Consider the following 18549-nt stretch of genomic DNA (forward strand, 5'->3'; position numbering starts at 1 on the left):
TTCTACTGCTTTTGGTTGTTCGAATTGTTTGAGTTCAAGATTGCGAAAGTGGCTCTCTCATCAACCATAGTTTTCGTTAGTTATCTATACATATCTAGCTTAGTATTATAAATTACATCAAGGTTTCTATCAGATTTCTTCTGCTTTATGTTGAGGACATACGTACATATTCCCAGTGGATGTGGAAAATATCAAATAAATTATAAATGCATTGAACATTACATGGGAAATTTTAAATAATTGATATTTCGGTTTTATAAACAAACTGAACAGGATTGGATGTATTCCCAGATTGTGATTGTGTGTCCATCTGACTCTTGTTGTGTAGGAAAGTTGACTTAATATATATGCAAAATTATTTTATATGTCAATAATCACATAAATTTGTCACACATACTTTACGATTAAAATTAATGACATTTATTTTTCATTTAATCGTATAGATAAGCGAGAAATCCACATTAGTTTCTCATAGTTATTCAAAATAAAAGCTTAAATCATATGACAACAGTTATTGTGGAACATTATATTGGGATGGGAACCCCGTTCCAATCTCCTAGACATTCCAGAATTGGGTCAATTATCTTTGCTTGACACATGGCTGTATATACTTTTTCAAATTCTTCATCTGGTGACAGAGCTTTTTCACCTGTGAGCAACCCTATCTCCAACTCCTCCCTCACAAATTTGTACAGAGGATATGACCTGCACTCCTTGATTCTGTTTGGAATTGCTGGATTGCCATTTTCATAAGCCACCCTTGCACTTTCAATTTCCTTTGGCAAGAGAGATTTCAATTCATCCTCAAAAGCTCCAATCTTCTCAAAAGTCAACAAACTCACATTCTTGTCATTAATGACACTGCTGTGTGCTTGCTCATAAAGTACCTGCTTTAGTTTTGGCATCAATGGGTACCGAACATTTAAGGGATCATCAATGTATGAAAATACATATTCTCTATCGACCACTTTAAGCAACTCTTCCTCAGAGAGTCGAAATGGGTTAATTTCTTCTTTGTCTTCAGTAATTAGTGTTTTCAGTGCAACTCTGCTTACAGTATTCTTGACAGTGTTCTTGAAAATTTCCTCCAAATGCCTCAAGTCAATAGCTTGGCAGAGTGCAACCAGATAAGTGGAAGACATAAGCTTTAATATCTCTATGGCTTCGACAGTTTTCAGAGCCGAAATTAAGCCCAAAGAGTTCACATCTTGGTTGTGCTGCTCAGCACTTTGCACATGGCTAGTTACCGGATTTGCTAGATATTGAAGTTCAGAACAATAAGCAGCCATGGCAACTTCAGATGCCTTAAAACCATAATCCAGACTTGGATTTCTACCAACAGACAGGTTTGATGGTAGCCCATTACTATACAAATCATTGTCTAGTTCGGTAAATTGCGCAAAGATGAGTTTGCCAATTGAAGCAACAGCTAAACGTGCATTATCCATTGAAACTCCAATTGGGGTGCCTTGGAAATTACCACCATTCAGAGCTTTATCCCTTGTGACATCAATCAAGGGATTGTCATTTACTGAGTTTATTTCCCTTTCGATTGATTTGGTCGAAAATCGGATGATTTCAATCTGTGGACCAAGCCATTGAGGAGAAGTTACAAGAGCATAACGATCTTTTTTAGGCTTCTGCAATGGATCTGGCTGTTGCAGTTTAGCATTCTTGACATAAGAGCTTCCATCTAGAATGTGTTCCATAATAGCGGCAGCTTCAATCTGACCTGGGTGGTACTTCAGCTTATGTATAAGGTGATGTGTAAATTCTGGCTTTCCCTGCATGACTTCAGCAAAAACTGCTGATAGAACTTCCGCCAATAAAGCTAATACGTTTGCCTCAAAAAGCACCATAGAAGCTACGCCAGACCCAACGGCTGTACCATTTACAAGAGCAAGACCTTCTTTGGGCTTCAACTCAAAGAACCCACCTTGTAGACCTGCTAAATGGAAAGCTTCCTTAGCATTGAGGGACTCTCCAGAGGGTCCAACAGCTTTACTGTTTCGCCTACCCGTTAGCAATGCAACAATGTATGACAGAGGAATTAGATCACCAGACGCAGTAAGTGTACCACGTAACGGCAAGACTGGGGTGACATTGTTGTTGAGGAGTTTGGTGATAGCTTCTAAGATTTCAAATCTAATTCCTGAATACCCTTGAAGAAGGGTATTAACCCTCACAAGCATTGCTGCTCTGGTTGCTGATTTCGGCAGTATATGAGACAACTCTGTTTTGTAGCCAAATATTGCGCAATTTAAAAACCTGGAAAGGAAAAGGGATAAACCGTTAAGAGGTGGATTTTAAACCTAATTCAAAGAATTCGATTTTAAGTCTAACTCAACCCCATAAAATCACCTTGTAAAGTGAGATTAGTATCCAGTTATTGAGACTTTCAATACCCTCCTGACATCGAGATATATATATATATATATATATATTAAACGTGAGACTAGACATTAATTGATTAACGACACTGGCCCGACAGTGGATTGAATAATATATCCATATAAATCTCACTAGGATGGGTGCTAATCTGGCTCTGATACCATGTTAAGAAGTGAACTTTAAACCTAACTTAATCTCACAAAACTGGTTTTTTAAGATGAGGTTTGCACCTACTTATATATTATAAATTGGCCTTTGTCTCTAATTAATACGAGAACTCAAGTACATCAACCAAAAGAAGAATTATATATAATTCTAATGCAATTTTGTCTATGAAATGAATTTTTCATTAGCTGAAAGTGATAAACTCATAATAATTAATGTTTTGCCTATGAAGTTGGATACTCACAGATACATTATCAATCAAGCAAAGCAGAGATGATCCTCACCTAACCATTTCCTTCTGAAGAGCAAGGCCTTCTTGAGTTTGCCTGTTGGAGGAAGCACCAAAACCAGTGGTAACACCATAAATGGGAGTGCCTTTGTCGATGTTATCCATGACCCATTTGCAGCTGGCTTCAACGCCTTCTCTTGCAGACTCTGAGAGGTCAACCTTAGCCTGTAAGTAATGGTTAGCAACAGCAGCCACCATTGACACTGTAAGTTTCTCCTCTCCACCCAGATGGATCACTGCCTTCCGGTACTCCCCCACCATCCTTTTCACCTCCTCCAAGTGGCTACCCTTAAGTGATTCTGCTGCCTCACCCCAGTTAAGGGGGTCTATGTTGATCACACTCAGCTCATTTTCACTACTACCCTTTTGTTGAATAAGGCTTGCCATGTTTACAAATTGCTGAAACTAGCACTGCCAGAGATCAAAAGTTGTACAGGAATCTTAATTTCAAAGCTTTAAGTAAGTAAAGGCCAGTGCTTGGTTGGTGAATGAATACCTCTATGTGTTGGGGTAGGTAGGTGGATAGATACCCCTTTGAACTTTCATACATCAAAATTCGTTGACCCAGTCATTTTGACATCTTACAACCTTAAAATGATAATGAATACGTTGCCAATTCTGCCATACGTTTGAATGCTTCAACCATTTAAGCAGTAGTCTAAAGACAAAACGACAGTGATTATTTTTATTTTTTTCATTATCTCTGGTAACAAGAAAATACAACAATGTTTACGGTTTAGATCAAAACACATTTAAAAATTAATTTATGTCATTTTCTCAGTATTATTATTATCAATTTTAGCAGATTTCTTCTGCATAAATTAAAATAAAAAATGTATTTAAGGTATATCAAGAACCACCATACAGAGTCCTTTTACAGACTTCAAGCGTCGCTTGAGATGGCGTGATTTTTTTATACACGGCATTTATCTCACAGAAATTGTTTGTTGCTTTGTAAATATAATATTTTTCAATTAAATTTTATAAATTTTTCATATTATTATTAATCAAATTTGATAAGTATTAAAATGTGGAAATATTTTTTTAGCACGATAAAAGAAGTGTTTATACTTTTAATTATAGTATATATTTAAATCAAAATATATAATACTATCGATTAATTTGAACTAAAATGTTTTAAAATTATGATGTTATTGAAATTTATACATATCCCATCGAATAATTAATGAGGAAGAATTTTTTATTTTTAACAATCAGGATAAAATTTAATATATGAGCATGAACTAAATGGAAGTTCACTTGGTATTGAGGTCAGTAAGAAAATAGGAAAGTAGAAAATTTAATTGAAATATATCAGTTAAAACGGATGCAAGTTATGATATTGTGGTACAAAATTTAATAGGAAAATGATACTTGAACAACCATTTTTGACAACATTTAGACACGCGCACACGTGTCAAAATCTGAGTGGTCCATTTTCATTTAATTTTTCCAACTAGACCACTCAGATTTTGACACGTGTGCGCGTGTTTAAATGTTGTCAAAAATGGTTGTTCAAGAAACATTTTCCAATTTAATATATAGTCATGATAATGGATCTGTATGAATTGGCTTGTTATCACTTGAATTAAAAAATAATTAATTCAAATACTTAAATATTTAATCAAATATTATTATACAAAAAAATAATATAATATTTAACTCATAAATGGGTTAAATTTAGTTTAACTTATATTTAAAAAATAATAATTTTTTAAACCTAATTAACTCGAATATTAACTCATTAATTTGAATTTGTTGACATATTAAACATTGATAAACTTTTCCTTACGAAGGTGAAAAGTTTTTAATATACTTTGAAAATTACTTATATATAAATAATTGTAGTTTAAGAGAAATTAGCATATTACTAACTAATGTTTAACTAGATTGAGTTTACAGAACCATTTTGGAAGGTAACAATCAAGGGATGATTTTTTTATACGAATAAACTTTAAATTTAATTTTAAATCGTTATTTGTTTTTTTCTTTAAATTTTAAAGTATTAAAAAATATAGTTATAAAATTTAGAACCAAGTCTTGTTATTGGTGTATTACATAAGCAGACAATTTGTTTTATTACACATGTGTTTACCTATTTGACTTTTTCCTCTCTAAGGAAATATATAAATTTAATCCTCAAAATTAGACACGTAACATTAAACTTCGCTGATAATTCTCACAACATGTATTTGAAAAGAGATTGTACATCCTTATAATATTGACTTCAAAAAGCACATTATATAATTCGAATAGAAAAAAAATATTTATTGCATTTTATATAGCTAAATATGTCTTATCTTAACTAGTAGAATTAATTATGCCTTAACTCTGATAAATTATGTATTTTGTAATCGTTTTACAAATTTATAATATTTGGTAAAACTAATTTCAGTTCATCAAATTTATTATCAAACTTGTTGAAATAACTTGAGTTTGATAAAATTACATATCTTTTATTTTTCTATCAAATTCGAAGAACACCAACTTGAAAATAAATATATGTGTATATATAGATAGAGTCAACGTACATAAGTCTCTCATGAATTTATTTTTAATATCATTCTAAAAAATTTCTTATCCATAAATGTATTTTATGTGCATTCTAAGACTTTTGTTTATATTTTATCAATATATATTTTGGCTAGATATTACATTTAAATAAATTATATCAAATATTAAATTAGAAAAAGAATTTGTATATTTTTTTCATTCAAAACTCAGTTTGTATTTTCCAAACTTTATTTTCATGCATTTATGTTAGTGTTGTCAAAATAGGTTAGAATCCGCGGATTAACCTAACTCACTAAAAGTTCGAGTTTGATTGTGTTTGAAAAAAATGAAATTTTTTTATGTGTCAATTTTTAACCCGACTCACTTAGAATATGAGTGAGTCGTTTGATTACTAATCCACCTAGTTTAATTTAATTATTTAGAATATGAGTGAGTCGTTTGATTACTAATCCACCTAGTTTAATTTAATTATTTATTATTAGTTAACATGAGAATAAAAAAAAATGTTTCAAGAAAGCAAAGTGCTATAAATTTATCTATTGAAAACTCTAATAGAATAAATGAATAAACGACACAAAAGTTATTAATATTATAAATTTATTTATTCGTTTTTTGGATTTGTTTTTTAATTACATTCTGAGTTGTATGTTAATTTTTTTATTTTAACATTGTAAAATTATTTAAATTTAAATTACAAAAACAAATATAATTTTTTTATTTAAAAAATTATAATTAAATAAGTTAGTCAACCAATTGATTTTTAAAAAAAATTAGACGAAATGATCCATTGTAATAGCACTAATTTAAGTCAAAGTTAAATATTGTATAACAATTTATGCTTCCTTACAAAAATTCTTCTAAGAAAAAAAAAGTATATATATATATATATATATATAAAGGGGAATAATTGGTTTTAAGTGAATTTAGTAAATGGTAGATAAAACGCTTAAATAATAAAGTAGTTGAAAAAGGTTCTTGAATAACCAGAATAATTTTTTTTATTTGAACTTTATATTGGCAGTAAATTTTACTGAGTCAATTAACAACTTAAGAAAACTGCGCTATCATTCGTTTTTACTAATTAAGGACTTTTTATTATTTAAAAAACATATTGGAATTAATTAAAAAAATATTGGTATTTTTAGTATGAAATCATTCGTTTATTTAGGGAAACGTGCTATAATTTTTATACAAAATATAAAGAACGATCTATGACGGAATAAAGGTTTGAAAATTCAAAGTAGCCGTTGGCAGTGACGAGAGTTCCCCTGTTTTAGTTCTACACTACACTCTGGTTCCTTGCATTACTGTCACTAAATCACGCTCCTTTCGCTTTTCGCTTCCTCTGTTTCCTTTTCATTCATTCTTTCTTTCTCTCTGTTACCTTCGCCATGTTTACCGAAGGTCTGGACGAGAGCGCAATCCAATGGATCAATCAGGTAACTCTTCTTCTTTCTTCTTCTGTGCGATTCCAACTATTTCACTTTCTTTTTTAGTCACTCTTTTTAGGGATTCCATGACCCTTTTTCCAACATTAATGTTTTCTACAGGGATCCAAACCAAAGCTTGAGGTTGAAGATCCTCCTCCTTCTCTCATACGCTCTCCTCTGGCCGAGAAAATCAGCACCAGCGATCGATTCCCGAGATCTCCTATCTTGAATTCTGCCAACAGTCTCAATTCCCCTGTTCTGCCTCCATTGAAGTTTCACTCAGCTTTGTTACAGCCGCGCAACCTCGCATTTGGCTACGGCGATCACCATGTCGACGACGACAGCGACGTCAGCATGGAGGATGCCTTCTCCGACGAAGAACTATCTGCCCCCAGCAACCTTGATTACTCTGACTCACCAATTCCACACAACTATGACGAGGAACAATTGTTTGGATCTAAACCCCAAGTGCAAGGGCGCTGTGGAATTCTCAAGACCGGTTTAGCCAATCAAAACCTAACCATTCAGGTTCCATGCAGTGTCAGAAGATTCACAGACGGAGAAGTGGGTTTCAATAAATGTGTTCAAAGGAAACTCACTCCAGTTGGTGGCGCTGTTCGGTTTCGAAAGAAATTTCACCTTTCCAATGTGAAACGTCCTGATGACGCCGTCGGATTGGGTACTCCAAGTGCTCCTCCCATCATTGATGCTGATTTTTCAATTGAGAGGGATTCAGAAAGCTCGGTCAAGAATGAACCAACTGACCGTGCATCGTGGCCATCAAGAGACTCTGTGGATTATGATGGCTCAAAAAGTGAGAGTTCAATTGAACAAAAACCCAACACTGTTACGAAAACCACTGAGCCTGGGGAAAGGTGTTGTTATTTCTGCCTTCACTCACTGCAACGATCTCAGTTTCTCTTTCTCTCTTTTTGTCTGTTCGGAATTCTCCTTCCTCTAACCTGTTGTCGTGTATTTCTATATTAAACTCTGCAGACTGGACAATACTTTAACAGATGACATAGAAAGACAGACCCCTCGTTTACAATATTACAGCAACAGGTGCCCCCAATCTTTTACTTTGAATCAACATTAATACTTTGCTGACATAGTTAAATTTAATTAATATAGTTCACATTGCCATTTTGAAATTCACATTTAAATGCCCACTTTCTTTTATGGAATGTTATCTCAGCAGCTGCAATAGTCAATATGCCTGGCAAACCCTTATCACTTATGACGCCTGCATACGCTTATGTCTACAAGCATGGGCAAAAGGATGCACTGAGGCTCCAGAGTTTTTAAAAGACGAGTGTCTGGCTCTCCGAGGTGCCTTTGGGTGGGTTTCATATTGTTTAACAAGCGCACTTCTTTTTTCATTTATTGCTTTCTTTCATTTATTAAAGTTCACGATTTCCTTAGATTGCACGAGTTTTTGTTACAACCTCGAGGTGTAAAGCTAACTGAAGGAAAAAGTACAAGAAACTCAGAACAAATAGTTCCCCTGAAGATTAAGAAAGTTTTAGGGAAAATCAGGGTGGAAGGTAATCTTACAATCTCGACAGATTTTTATCCTTCAAATACTATGAATGTAAGTAGGACTATAATTGTAAGTTATTGTATGAAATGACGTTCTTTTAGACATTTTAATACTTACTTTTTTGTAATCATGTTTATTAACATTGGATCTCCTTCAAACGACTTGAGAATATCGTAATATGACATCCTATGTGAAAATTGCAGTGAAGAAACTCCGCATTATACCTAGACAAAAACTTAAGATCACAAAGTCACAGAGGGGATCACACTACATGCAGGCTGGGGTGGAATATGTACGGCATGTTTCATCACTTGTGAAAACTGGCATAAATTCTATGAAGTCGGCCACCTTCTCACTGGCATCAGAAGGTTAGTTCATTTTATAGTTTAGAAATCTTTTAACCTTTATATGGGATGGGACATATCTCACTGAAACATTTATAGATTTCTTTTCATTAACACCAATCCTGTGATTACACAATGAATGAATAAAAGATGTCTGCTTTATTCTTGTAGAGCCACTACATTGTTTAATCCAACTTAAGAGTACAACGGAAGAAAATGAATCAGAGCCATCTTCTGCAATTCTTTTGCGCCCTGGAAGTGGAGAGTACAATGATTTGTAAGTTTTTTATTTTTAATTTTATGTTTCAACTGGGAGATGTTCTTCTGATTGATCTGCTGTCAGGCTCTTAAAAAATAGTGAAACATTAAAGTCAGTGAAGGTTTTCCAAATGCATTTTAGCAGGATATAGTTGCAGACAATTGATGAAAAACCAATCTTAAGTGTTGAAAATAATATTATCTGCTGGTACACAGCCTGCTTTTTAAGATGGCAATTTACATTGTGTATTCTTTGAGAAACTAAAAGTTACAATCACACATCTTGATTTCTTCCATTGTTGAAATATAATCATAAAAATCTTGCACTGATTTGTAATTTCAGTTTCCCATTGAGCCAAGGGGATGCTTTAATTGTAGAAGTCCAAGATTCCAAAAAGGCAGTCCATGGTGAAGCAAGAATTCCAATTTCATCCCTCAGTGATAATCCTGTATGAATTCTACCCTTTCATAGTCCATAAATATTACTCCTCGACCCTGCACCTTCCACATTCACATAATGAATTATCTTGAATGAGCAGAGTGACCGAATTAGGTGGTGGCCAGTATATCACGATGAACGTGAATGTGTTGGCAAGATCCAGCTGTCTATCGGCAGCACAATGACGAGCAAGGAGAACACTCATATTAAGGTTCTATGTCTACCAAAAATTAGTTTCATAAATATTGTTTTTTTCAGTAGAAATTTTTCAGTTAGTTGATGTAGGATGATCCTCCGAGTTAACATCCGTGGATAAAGGCAAAGAAGTAACAGTTTATCAAGCATGTAGATGAAATATTTTTAATAACTGGATTCTATCTTGGATTAATTATGACGAGGATCAAACTTATCAACTGTGTTTAATCAAATTTATCATCTGTTGGTATTAAAAGAGAAACCTATTATAATTTGATTGTACGAAGTATTTATTTTTAATTTATTTAAAGAAAAGGCTCATCATGACTAAATTATTATTTTATCTTAGACTTGACCAGTAAACACCAAGGTATCATTTCTGGCTATGCCGTTCTGAGCATAGATTTGTGTTTTCATTTGCTCAGTTTCTACATTTCTGCAGAGTGCGGCTGTTGTGGAAACTCAAGCTTATGATTTATTATTGGAGGGTGCCATGAGTGCGCAACATTTTCACTCCCGAAACTTGCGTATAAATGGACACTGGAAATGGTTGTTAGATGCATTTGCAGACTATTATGGAGTTTCTAATTCATATGCCAAGCTGAGGTATTTCAATTTCATTTGGGTGCCCTAAAAGATGTGGAATGAAATGGTTTTTTATATTCTTTACTCTGCTATATGATTTGTTTATTTTTTTAATTCATTTTTCTTCACTTACTTGCGGTGGTCTTATAGATATCTATTACATGTGATGAATGTGGCAACTCCAACCAAGGACTGCCTAGAGCTTGTGAGAGAATTGCTTGAACCCCTAATAAAGGCCAGAAGTGAGAGGAGTTTGACCAGGCAGGAGGTAAGTCACATATTGCTCTCTTTCCCACAGTAGTAATACTTCCCAAGTCATGTACTTCTGTTGTTCCAGCTTCTGTTGTTTAGAGTTCAGACCACATTAATACTTGCTATACAAGTTTTTGCACTTCATAAAAGAAAAATTATATGAACAGAAAACATGCGTAAAAGTATAATGAGTAATTGCTTGTATTTCTTTTACTGAGAAATCTGTTATTTTTTAAACTAATGCTTTTTCTGTCTAACCAAATTTGCAATTCATGATTTTTGGAAATGGATAATGGTGTAACAATTTTCTCTATTTATTTCTCAGAGAAGTATGCTTTCAGACTGTGAAACTCAAATTGAAAGTCTTCTAGCAACTGTTTTTGAGAATTACAAATCGCTAGATGAAAACTCGCCATCAGGCTTAACAGATCATTTTGGTCCATCAATTGAGTCTGCAGCACCAGCCTTGGATCCTGCCGTTCAAGTTTACACTAGTCTTCATGATATACTATCTCTAGATGCTCAAACTATTCTAAGAAACTATCTTCAGGTAATTAAATTTTGCACCATTAACTGACATATGGTGCTCCTGTTCAACATAATTTCAATCTTGAATGCTAAAACTTTTTTCCCTTGTTTGAGTCTAAATGAAGTGTTTACTGTCAACAGACTGCAGCAAAAAAAAGGTGTAGAAAACACATGATGGAGACTGATGAATTTGTGTCAAGCACCTCTGAATGTTACCAAATGGATACCATTACCATCTCAACGGCCTACTTGAAGATGAAGAATCTTTGTGTTTCTATAAGAAATGAAATTCAGGCAGACATAAAGATCCACAATCAGCATACGATCCATGGTCAGCATATATTTCCTAGGTATTTCGCAGGAACAGCCTCCTTTCATACTGTTAACTGACTAACAAGTGGCTTTTCAATTCCTAGTGCATAAAATTACAACGAGGGATTATATTTATCTATTATCCTACTGGATACGAGAGCATTACGCCTGTTACCACGTCTATTTTGTCCGAACATTTTAATTTTGGTTCGCAGATTGTCTGAGATCTATTTTTCAATTTTCAGTTCAATTGATCTCACAAACATAACAGCGGCAGTTTACAGCACAGAGTTGTGTAAAAGGCTGAGAGCTTTCCTTTCAGCGTTGCCACCATCGAGTCCACAGGCACATGTAAATGAGCTTCTAGTTGCGGCTGCAGATTTTGAACGGGATTTTGAGTCATGGAATATAAGGTTTGTAACATGCAAATACAAATACTATAGATTCCCAAAAGTTAAAATATACTTTCTGACATGCAATACTCTTCACTTTTTAGTCCCGTACAGGGAGGAGTAGATTCCAGAAATTTGTTCCACAACTATATCATGGTGTGGATACAGGATATGCAACTTAGTTTACTAGATTTATGTAAAGCAGAAAAGGTAATTGTCATTTCAGTTGTTTTATGTACAACAAAATACTTGTACCTACAAATGAGTTGACCTCCCCAATACAAACATATGATACAGGTGCCATGGGCTGGAGTAACCACAAATCACTCCACGTCCCCATTTGCTGAGGAAATGTATGAGAAAATCAAAGACAACCTTACCCAGTATGAAGTAGTAATCAATAGATGGCCTCAATACTCACTTTATTTGGAAAATGTAAGTTCTAAACTAGACATATTTCTATTTTAACCCATAAGCTTTCAAGATATCTTTTTCTAGTGTCTCTCTCTGCTCTCATGCATACAAGTAATCCCTAACATCCTTGAGTTTGTGGTCCTTGCTCTTTTTCTCTCTGTAAGGCTGTTGCAAACATTGAAAGGGCAATTGTGAAATCCCTCGAGAAACAATACAGCGATACCTTAACTCCTTTAAAGGATAGCATACCAAAGAGACTTCACTTGCAAGTTCAAAAGATAGCTAGAAGACAATCAGCTACTGTTCATTTACTTCCTAATCAAGTAAGTTTTCTGAATTCTTGCTTTTGGCCAGATACCAAAACCCACTCAGATTAAATACTCAAAATTTTAAGCTCACACAAACTTTTGTGGCATAATAGAAAGCATGCAGGACTGATGTCTACTGATGTCTATCTATAATGTGTTTATATATTGAAATATTTTCTTACATTTTGCTTTATCCACAGTTAGGAATATTCTTGAATACCCTCAAGAGGATTCTTGATGTCCTACATTGTAGAGTGGAAGACATCCTAAATTCATGGGCCTCCTGTCTACCTGTCATGGGTGATAAGAAGACACTGTTTGGGGAGCAAATGAATGGAATAACTGTTCTATTGAGAACCAAATACAAAACTTATTTGCAAGCAATAATAGGGAATGTTGTCAACAATGTAAAATCATTCAGACTCCTTTAATCTAAATTTTAAAATTATTGTAAAGGAAGCCTCTAATGTTTATTTACATTTGATGCAATTGAATTGTTCAGATGCAAGCTAATCGAAACACAAGGCTGAAAAAGATTCTTGAGGAAACAACAGAAACTGATGGAGAAGCAGAAGTCCGTGAAAGAATGCAGTTGCTGAACTCACAACTCATTGATTTCATCTCCAACGTGCATGACGTCTTTACCAGCCAGATTTTTATAGCAGTATGTCGTGGATTATGGGATAGGATGGGAGAGGTATCCAACTAAAAGTCGTATATCTCTTTTTACATTGTTGGTTCGGAATTTTCATGGATCTCATTTATTTTGATTCATTTTTGTGCTAGATTATTTTGAAATTTCTGGAAGGAAGGAAAGAAAACAGGATATGGTACAACGGCTCGTCCTATGCTCTTGGGGTAAGTCAATAATATTAGATTATGTGCATAGTCTTTTATGGTGTCGATTGCAATATTGTATATTGTATGACGTGGACTGTTTCACTTCGTAGATATTGGATGATACTTTTGCTTCTCAAATGCAACGATTACGAGGAAATGCGTTGCAAGACAAAGATATTGAGCCTCCTCGCTCAGTGATTGAAGCTAGGTCTATTCTTTGTAAAGACACGGCAAATGCATCCGATCCATCTAATTACTTCTACATATAATTTATTTAGCTTTAGCTATAAATATATATTCCCAAATTTCCCTGATATTGTTGAGAGGGGTGGGAGATTATTCTTTGCATGTAAATGTAATAATGTATGTAAGGTCAGGTTTCAGAACTCTACATTCATTTTATTCTTTTTGCATGTAAAATGTAATAATAGACTTTTGTTCAGTCCCATCAGAGGTCGTTCTTTATTGAAAATCCTCAGTGATTTTTTTCAATAATAATAATCTCATTAAAGGTAGCTTTAATCCATTGATCTTGCATTTGGACTTGGGGGACTAATCCAAGGATTGTTTCAAAATTTAGAACATTTTAGCCTATTTGTTGTGTATTTGGCCATTGTGCTATTAGTTTAATCGTTAATAATGTGTTAATCTGTCTCGTTTCTAATAAGATAAATAGTTTTTTGTGTGTGTGTGTGTGTGTGATAACTTACATCAAAAGTGTATTTTCTGTGTTTCTTTGGGGTAAATATAATAATACTATTTGATTTAGACATAGCAAGGGATGGAACTATCTTCACGATGTAAAACCATTTGTTGTGAAATGTATGATGTTGTGAATTCATGTTCGATACCCTCTTATAGAATTCTTCGAACTCCTTGAAGGTATACTTTCTATTATCATCACTTCTCAAGACATTGAGTAATATATGTCACCTTGCTTTTCAACCAGTAATTTAAACTTTATAAATTTCACTTATCACTTTTATTAAATATACTTATTCTCATACAGAAAAAAAAAGACACAAAATATTTGTTTTCACCTAATAAAATAAGGGAGTTGCTCCCTCCACCCCCACACATCTCTTCCTCCACCTCCCCTTTACTTTTTTGTCCCTTCCTCCATCTTTCCTTTACTATTTTGCCCCTCAGTAAAATTTTATTTTTAAAATTATTGTTTTTTAATTTTATTCATTTATAACATATTTCACTGATAACCTACGTAGTTCCTTGTATGAGTAAAGTATTTTTCTGCAAAGCTTGGTGATCGTGAAAAGAATTATCAAGCAATCTTCCTCTTGTTCTCGGTACAGTAGGTGGTGCAGTGCGTTTATGGTGTAGTGTCCTTGTCGTGGTTCCTCTCCAAGTACGTAGTCATAATCCTTCCTATAATCCTAAACCCTAAACCCTTCCCATACTTCCAATAATCCTTTTAATATCCAAGCCTATAATCCTTGCATGAGCCATAAAATAAAAACGAAACGAAAAAGCAACGCTGCCTCTGGACGGATGACATCCTTCAACGGATGTCAACATCCTTTTAAGGCGAAACGGATGTCGACATCCGTTTAAGGCGAAACGGATGTCGACATCCGTTTGAGGGAGGATTTCATGTTCTGTCAGACTCTCCAGAACTACTGCATGTGATATATTATATGTGTACCTCCAAAGAGTATATATCTGGTACAACCAATAATCACAATATCTTCAATTCGTTCCAGATTCGAACTCACTCACACAATCCGACTTCAGTCCTCAAGAAATTATTTTGCATTATCTAAAGAAAAGGTTACAGTGTGTTCATAAGCCAAGTTGCTGAACTTGAAATTTGAAAGAAAAAGAGAATTGGTTCTAGTGGTCATGGTGCTAAGTGTGAACATCCAAGATGAATGATTCCGACATTCTAAAGAGAAAACGGATATAGGTTTTATCAGAGAAAGGAGAATAGGTTTAGAACATGATCTTGCGTGGGTAGCACAATGATAAGTGAGAACATGATCAGTCTAATGGTTGTGGTGGTTGACAGCAAAAGCACAGCAGTGGGTCTTATAGTGCGATTTTCTGTACTTGAACCCAACCAACTACTGCATGTGTACTGGGTGAAGGGTAAATGCTAGAAATGGAAAAAAAAGGTCGCATTGTTATATTCTCTTAAGACTATAGCATTCATCGCCATCTGTTTTAATGGGTTACTTGTAGCGTTTATTCTAAACTGGAGTCTATTATACAGAGACTTTCTGCTGCATTGTATAATGCTGTATATTTTTTACTCCATTTTAACTTTTAAGGATATAATTGTCATTTTAGAAGAATATAATTGGCATTTTAGAAAATTGGGGAGGTGGAGGAAGAGATGTGTGGGGGTGGAGGGAGCAACTCCCATAAAATAATATCAAGAAGGCCCACATAAAGCCACCTGTAATAATACTTACAATACATCGTGATACACCATATGTGATATATCTAATGATCTCATTAGCAAATGTGAATTAAAAGAGTTTTTTAGGTTACTCTTTACTGAGACTTTTTACGAGAATAAGCATATTTTAAAAAATTACAAAAATAGACAGGTTGTGTAGTCTCACATGATCTCATAGGAAGAAGTTATATATTTTTTAGACAACTTCATATTTAACATATCTAAATGCGTTATAACCAATTATGAATGGTGTATTCACTTCAAAGAGATATCAAGATATCTGAGAATAAATTGTGTTATTTTTTTTAATGCATTTAGAAATGGTCGAGAGTTAATTTAAAGGTAAAGTTTGTGTATGATTTAATTGATTTAATAAATTTAAAAAATGTTTTAATAGATATATAAGGAAGATTATCAATTGTCCTTCATGATAATATTAATATAAAATAATATTTTTTGATAAAAATTATTTGGAATAGTAGAATAAAAAAATTAATAAATAATTAAAATAGAGAAGCCACACGTAGATTATAATAAAATGGAGAAATATAAATTTTATAAATTCTTTGGATAAATTTTTCATAAATATTAAAAAAAAGTTAAAATATAAGATTATTGTTGTATTTTGTAATTAAAATTAATATATTATTATTTAATAATATTATTACTATTATATTAATATAATCTTATTATTATACAATATTATTATTATTATTATTATTATTATTATTATATGATATAACATATACATATAGAAGTGTGAGAGGGCCAACAAATTACAGGATGAAAGTAACTCATTACAGAAATAGTTGAAATTGATTACATCTAAACATATTATTTTATCCTCACAAATTTCTTCATTTTGGTGAGATAGCATCTCGCAATTCCTCTCCTTTACTCACTCACAAACCGTTAAAAGTGAACACACCCTAATCTTGCAAATCTGTTTTGGTAAATTCATCCACGCAATGAATCTGAGCAAACAAACACTCTAAAAAACTGTAAATCGATTATGAGAATTGATAACCAATTAGGTTAAGTTGAAGTCGTGTGGGAGTATACTACTTCAAGATTGAAATTGTGTGGAAATAGACTACTTCATCCTTGAAGTCGTGAAGAACATGATGATTTCAACTTTTTAGATATGCTAGATTCTCATATAAGGAATACACAACTTCTTTTGATGAAGTCGTGTAAAGACTGTTCGTATTTTTTTTAAACCTGCTTACTATTCGTGTGAACACAATGCATACCATGTACAACTTGCACATTCTTCCTGAGTATCGTTTCGCCATCCTTCCATTTAATTATAACGTTACCAAAATTTTCAGTACGTAAGGTTTTATCGTTAGCGAATTTCAATTTTGCTGATTTGATTGTGTCTAAAATAATAAGTCACTCCTTTATTTCGTACCATACGATTAAAATAATTCAATTGCTAAGAATAAAGATCTTGATAACAAATTACATTGGACTTCATGGGTGCTCCTTTTGATACCTTCTCCAATCAAAAGATGCCATCTGGCATTACTTAAGATTATAGTCAAACCACAATTCTAACTATGGTCGTCAAATCCATCAGATTTCAACTCCAGATTCAAACAACGGCGAATTACAGAAAGCAGCATTTCATATCCACTTCCTTTGTCGCATGTCGCGTGATCTTCCTCCGCGCCTCTCGTAAAATCGATCCAGCGAGGTGGATTTCCGGCATCCTCAAACACGTGATCGCCGATGACCTCCTCATGATCGCCGGTGAGAGACTCCACGATCTCGAAACCGTAATAATTTTCAGGTTTCCGGCGAATAAGAAACATAACGCCGTTTTCGCGACTTGCTTGGCTGCGACGCAGCGCATGGGAAAAACGGTGGACAGTACTCATCTTAGCATTTTGAAGTTGGAGAGGTGGAGGAGGATGTGAGGGTGAAATCAGCAAGAATGAAGAGTGGGTGATCGACATTGGGCTGAGTGACGAGGCGATATTGTGGTACAGTTGCAGTTTGACTCTCATCTAAAATAATGCCACACAACATGCATTGCATCCACGTGAATTCAAGAAGCACCGCAAGAACGCCCAATTACGGATTTTGTAGCAGCACCGATTGAACGCCCAATTAGATTCTGTAAGAGCACCGAAGGAACTCCCAATTACATTTTGTAGCAGCGCAGAAGCATCTCCTTCCTATCCTTCTTTCTTTGTTTGCATTGAAAAGAACGATCAACCCCTGCATGTAATAACACTCAACAACTTTGTCTTCACCTTTCAACTTTACGCCATTGGGATGCTAACCTTTCTTCAGAGGCTAACCTGCAAATTTATTTCATATCGATATAATCGATGTCGTCGATACAATCGATGAAACAAGTATTTAAATCTCATTAAAAAAAATATTTTGTCTAATTAAAAATTAAAACTACTTATAAATGCACATCACCAAACTCTCAGTGCGTTCTCTCTACATACTTTGCATGTTAAACATGCTTTAGGCAAAACTTAGAAAGAATAAAAGTATTTGCTAAAAAAAAAAAATTATATTTTAACATATAAATTTTTTATATTCATTTGATATTATTTTATATTTTTTCTGTAAAGAATATAATTTAAATTTTTTTTAATTATTTTATTTTTGTACTATATGTTAAATGATGTAAAAATATTAAATAAATGTAAAAGTGTGTAGTAATTTTCTGTTTAATAAGAACGTTACCTTTGTGTTAATTAAACCAATGAGAGGTTTTAGATTTTGAAACAATAGTAAAATACTTAAAACCGTTAACATGGCAGTAAAAAGGATTTTGCAACAGTATATGTCCCTGTAAGATTTTAACATTTGTTGAAGAACTTCTGCCTTCTGCAAAAAGTAGGTGCTGCTGCTGGAATTCGTTTATCGACAATTGGTGGGTTATTCACACATTTCAAGGTCGACTTTAATCGA

The 18549-nt window shown here is 33.7% G+C and overlaps 2 protein-coding genes across 4 annotated transcripts; one reads left to right on the forward strand and one right to left on the reverse strand.

Annotated features, from left to right (window-relative positions):
• Positions 1-404: 404 nt before the first annotated feature.
• Positions 405-3559, reverse strand: LOC108337955 (phenylalanine ammonia-lyase class 3). 2 transcript variants are annotated; one of them, XM_052880223.1, is made up of 3 exons: positions 3342-3559; positions 2841-3256; positions 405-2268 (listed from the first exon to the last, which is right to left on the reverse strand). In XM_052880223.1, the coding sequence occupies exons 2-3, from the start codon at positions 3230-3232 to the stop codon at positions 525-527; spliced, it is 2136 nt and encodes a 711-aa protein (XP_052736183.1). In that variant the 5' UTR covers positions 3233-3256; positions 3342-3559; the 3' UTR covers positions 405-524. The 2 variants fall into 2 exon arrangements, with proteins under 2 accessions (XP_052736183.1, XP_017430032.1); XM_017574543.2 differs by having other exon boundaries at positions 2841-3559.
• Positions 3560-6622: 3063 nt separating this feature from the next.
• On the forward strand, positions 6623-13721 carry LOC108337954 (uncharacterized). Of its 2 annotated transcripts, none has more exons than XM_017574541.2 (21): positions 6623-6798; positions 6910-7664; positions 7786-7851; positions 7985-8128; positions 8212-8333; positions 8533-8697; positions 8845-8950; positions 9275-9380; positions 9471-9581; positions 10008-10171; positions 10301-10418; positions 10728-10952; positions 11072-11280; positions 11488-11655; positions 11739-11844; positions 11932-12069; positions 12213-12371; positions 12557-12763; positions 12859-13053; positions 13143-13214; positions 13307-13721. In XM_017574541.2, exons 1-21 carry the CDS (start codon positions 6751-6753, stop codon positions 13463-13465), a joined length of 3543 nt encoding a protein of 1180 aa, XP_017430030.1. In that variant the 5' UTR covers positions 6623-6750; the 3' UTR covers positions 13466-13721. The 2 variants fall into 2 exon arrangements, with proteins under 2 accessions (XP_017430030.1, XP_017430031.1); XM_017574542.2 differs by having other exon boundaries at positions 7988-8128.
• Positions 13722-18549: the final 4828 nt, after the last annotated feature.

This window comes from Vigna angularis, chromosome 7 (genome assembly GCF_016808095.1).
Source record: "Vigna angularis cultivar LongXiaoDou No.4 chromosome 7, ASM1680809v1, whole genome shotgun sequence".
Taxonomy (NCBI): Eukaryota; Viridiplantae; Streptophyta; class Magnoliopsida; order Fabales; family Fabaceae; genus Vigna; species Vigna angularis.

Bases quoted from the DNA above. Each gene is read 5' to 3' on its own strand.
- LOC108337955 (XM_052880223.1), bottom strand. From the start codon at position 3,232: ATGGCAAGCCTTATTCAACAAAAGGGTAGTAGTGAAAATGAGCTGAGT. The intron at 2,269-2,840 runs GTGAGGATCATC...TTTCCTTTCCAG, and splicing joins CTTCAGAAGGAAATGGTTAG to GTTTTTAAATTGCGCAATAT.
- LOC108337954 (XM_017574541.2), top strand. From the start codon at position 6,751: ATGTTTACCGAAGGTCTGGACGAGAGCGCAATCCAATGGATCAATCAG. The intron at 6,799-6,909 runs GTAACTCTTCTT...TGTTTTCTACAG, and splicing joins CAATCCAATGGATCAATCAG to GGATCCAAACCAAAGCTTGA. The intron at 9,582-10,007 runs GTTCTATGTCTA...ACATTTCTGCAG, and splicing joins AGGAGAACACTCATATTAAG to AGTGCGGCTGTTGTGGAAAC.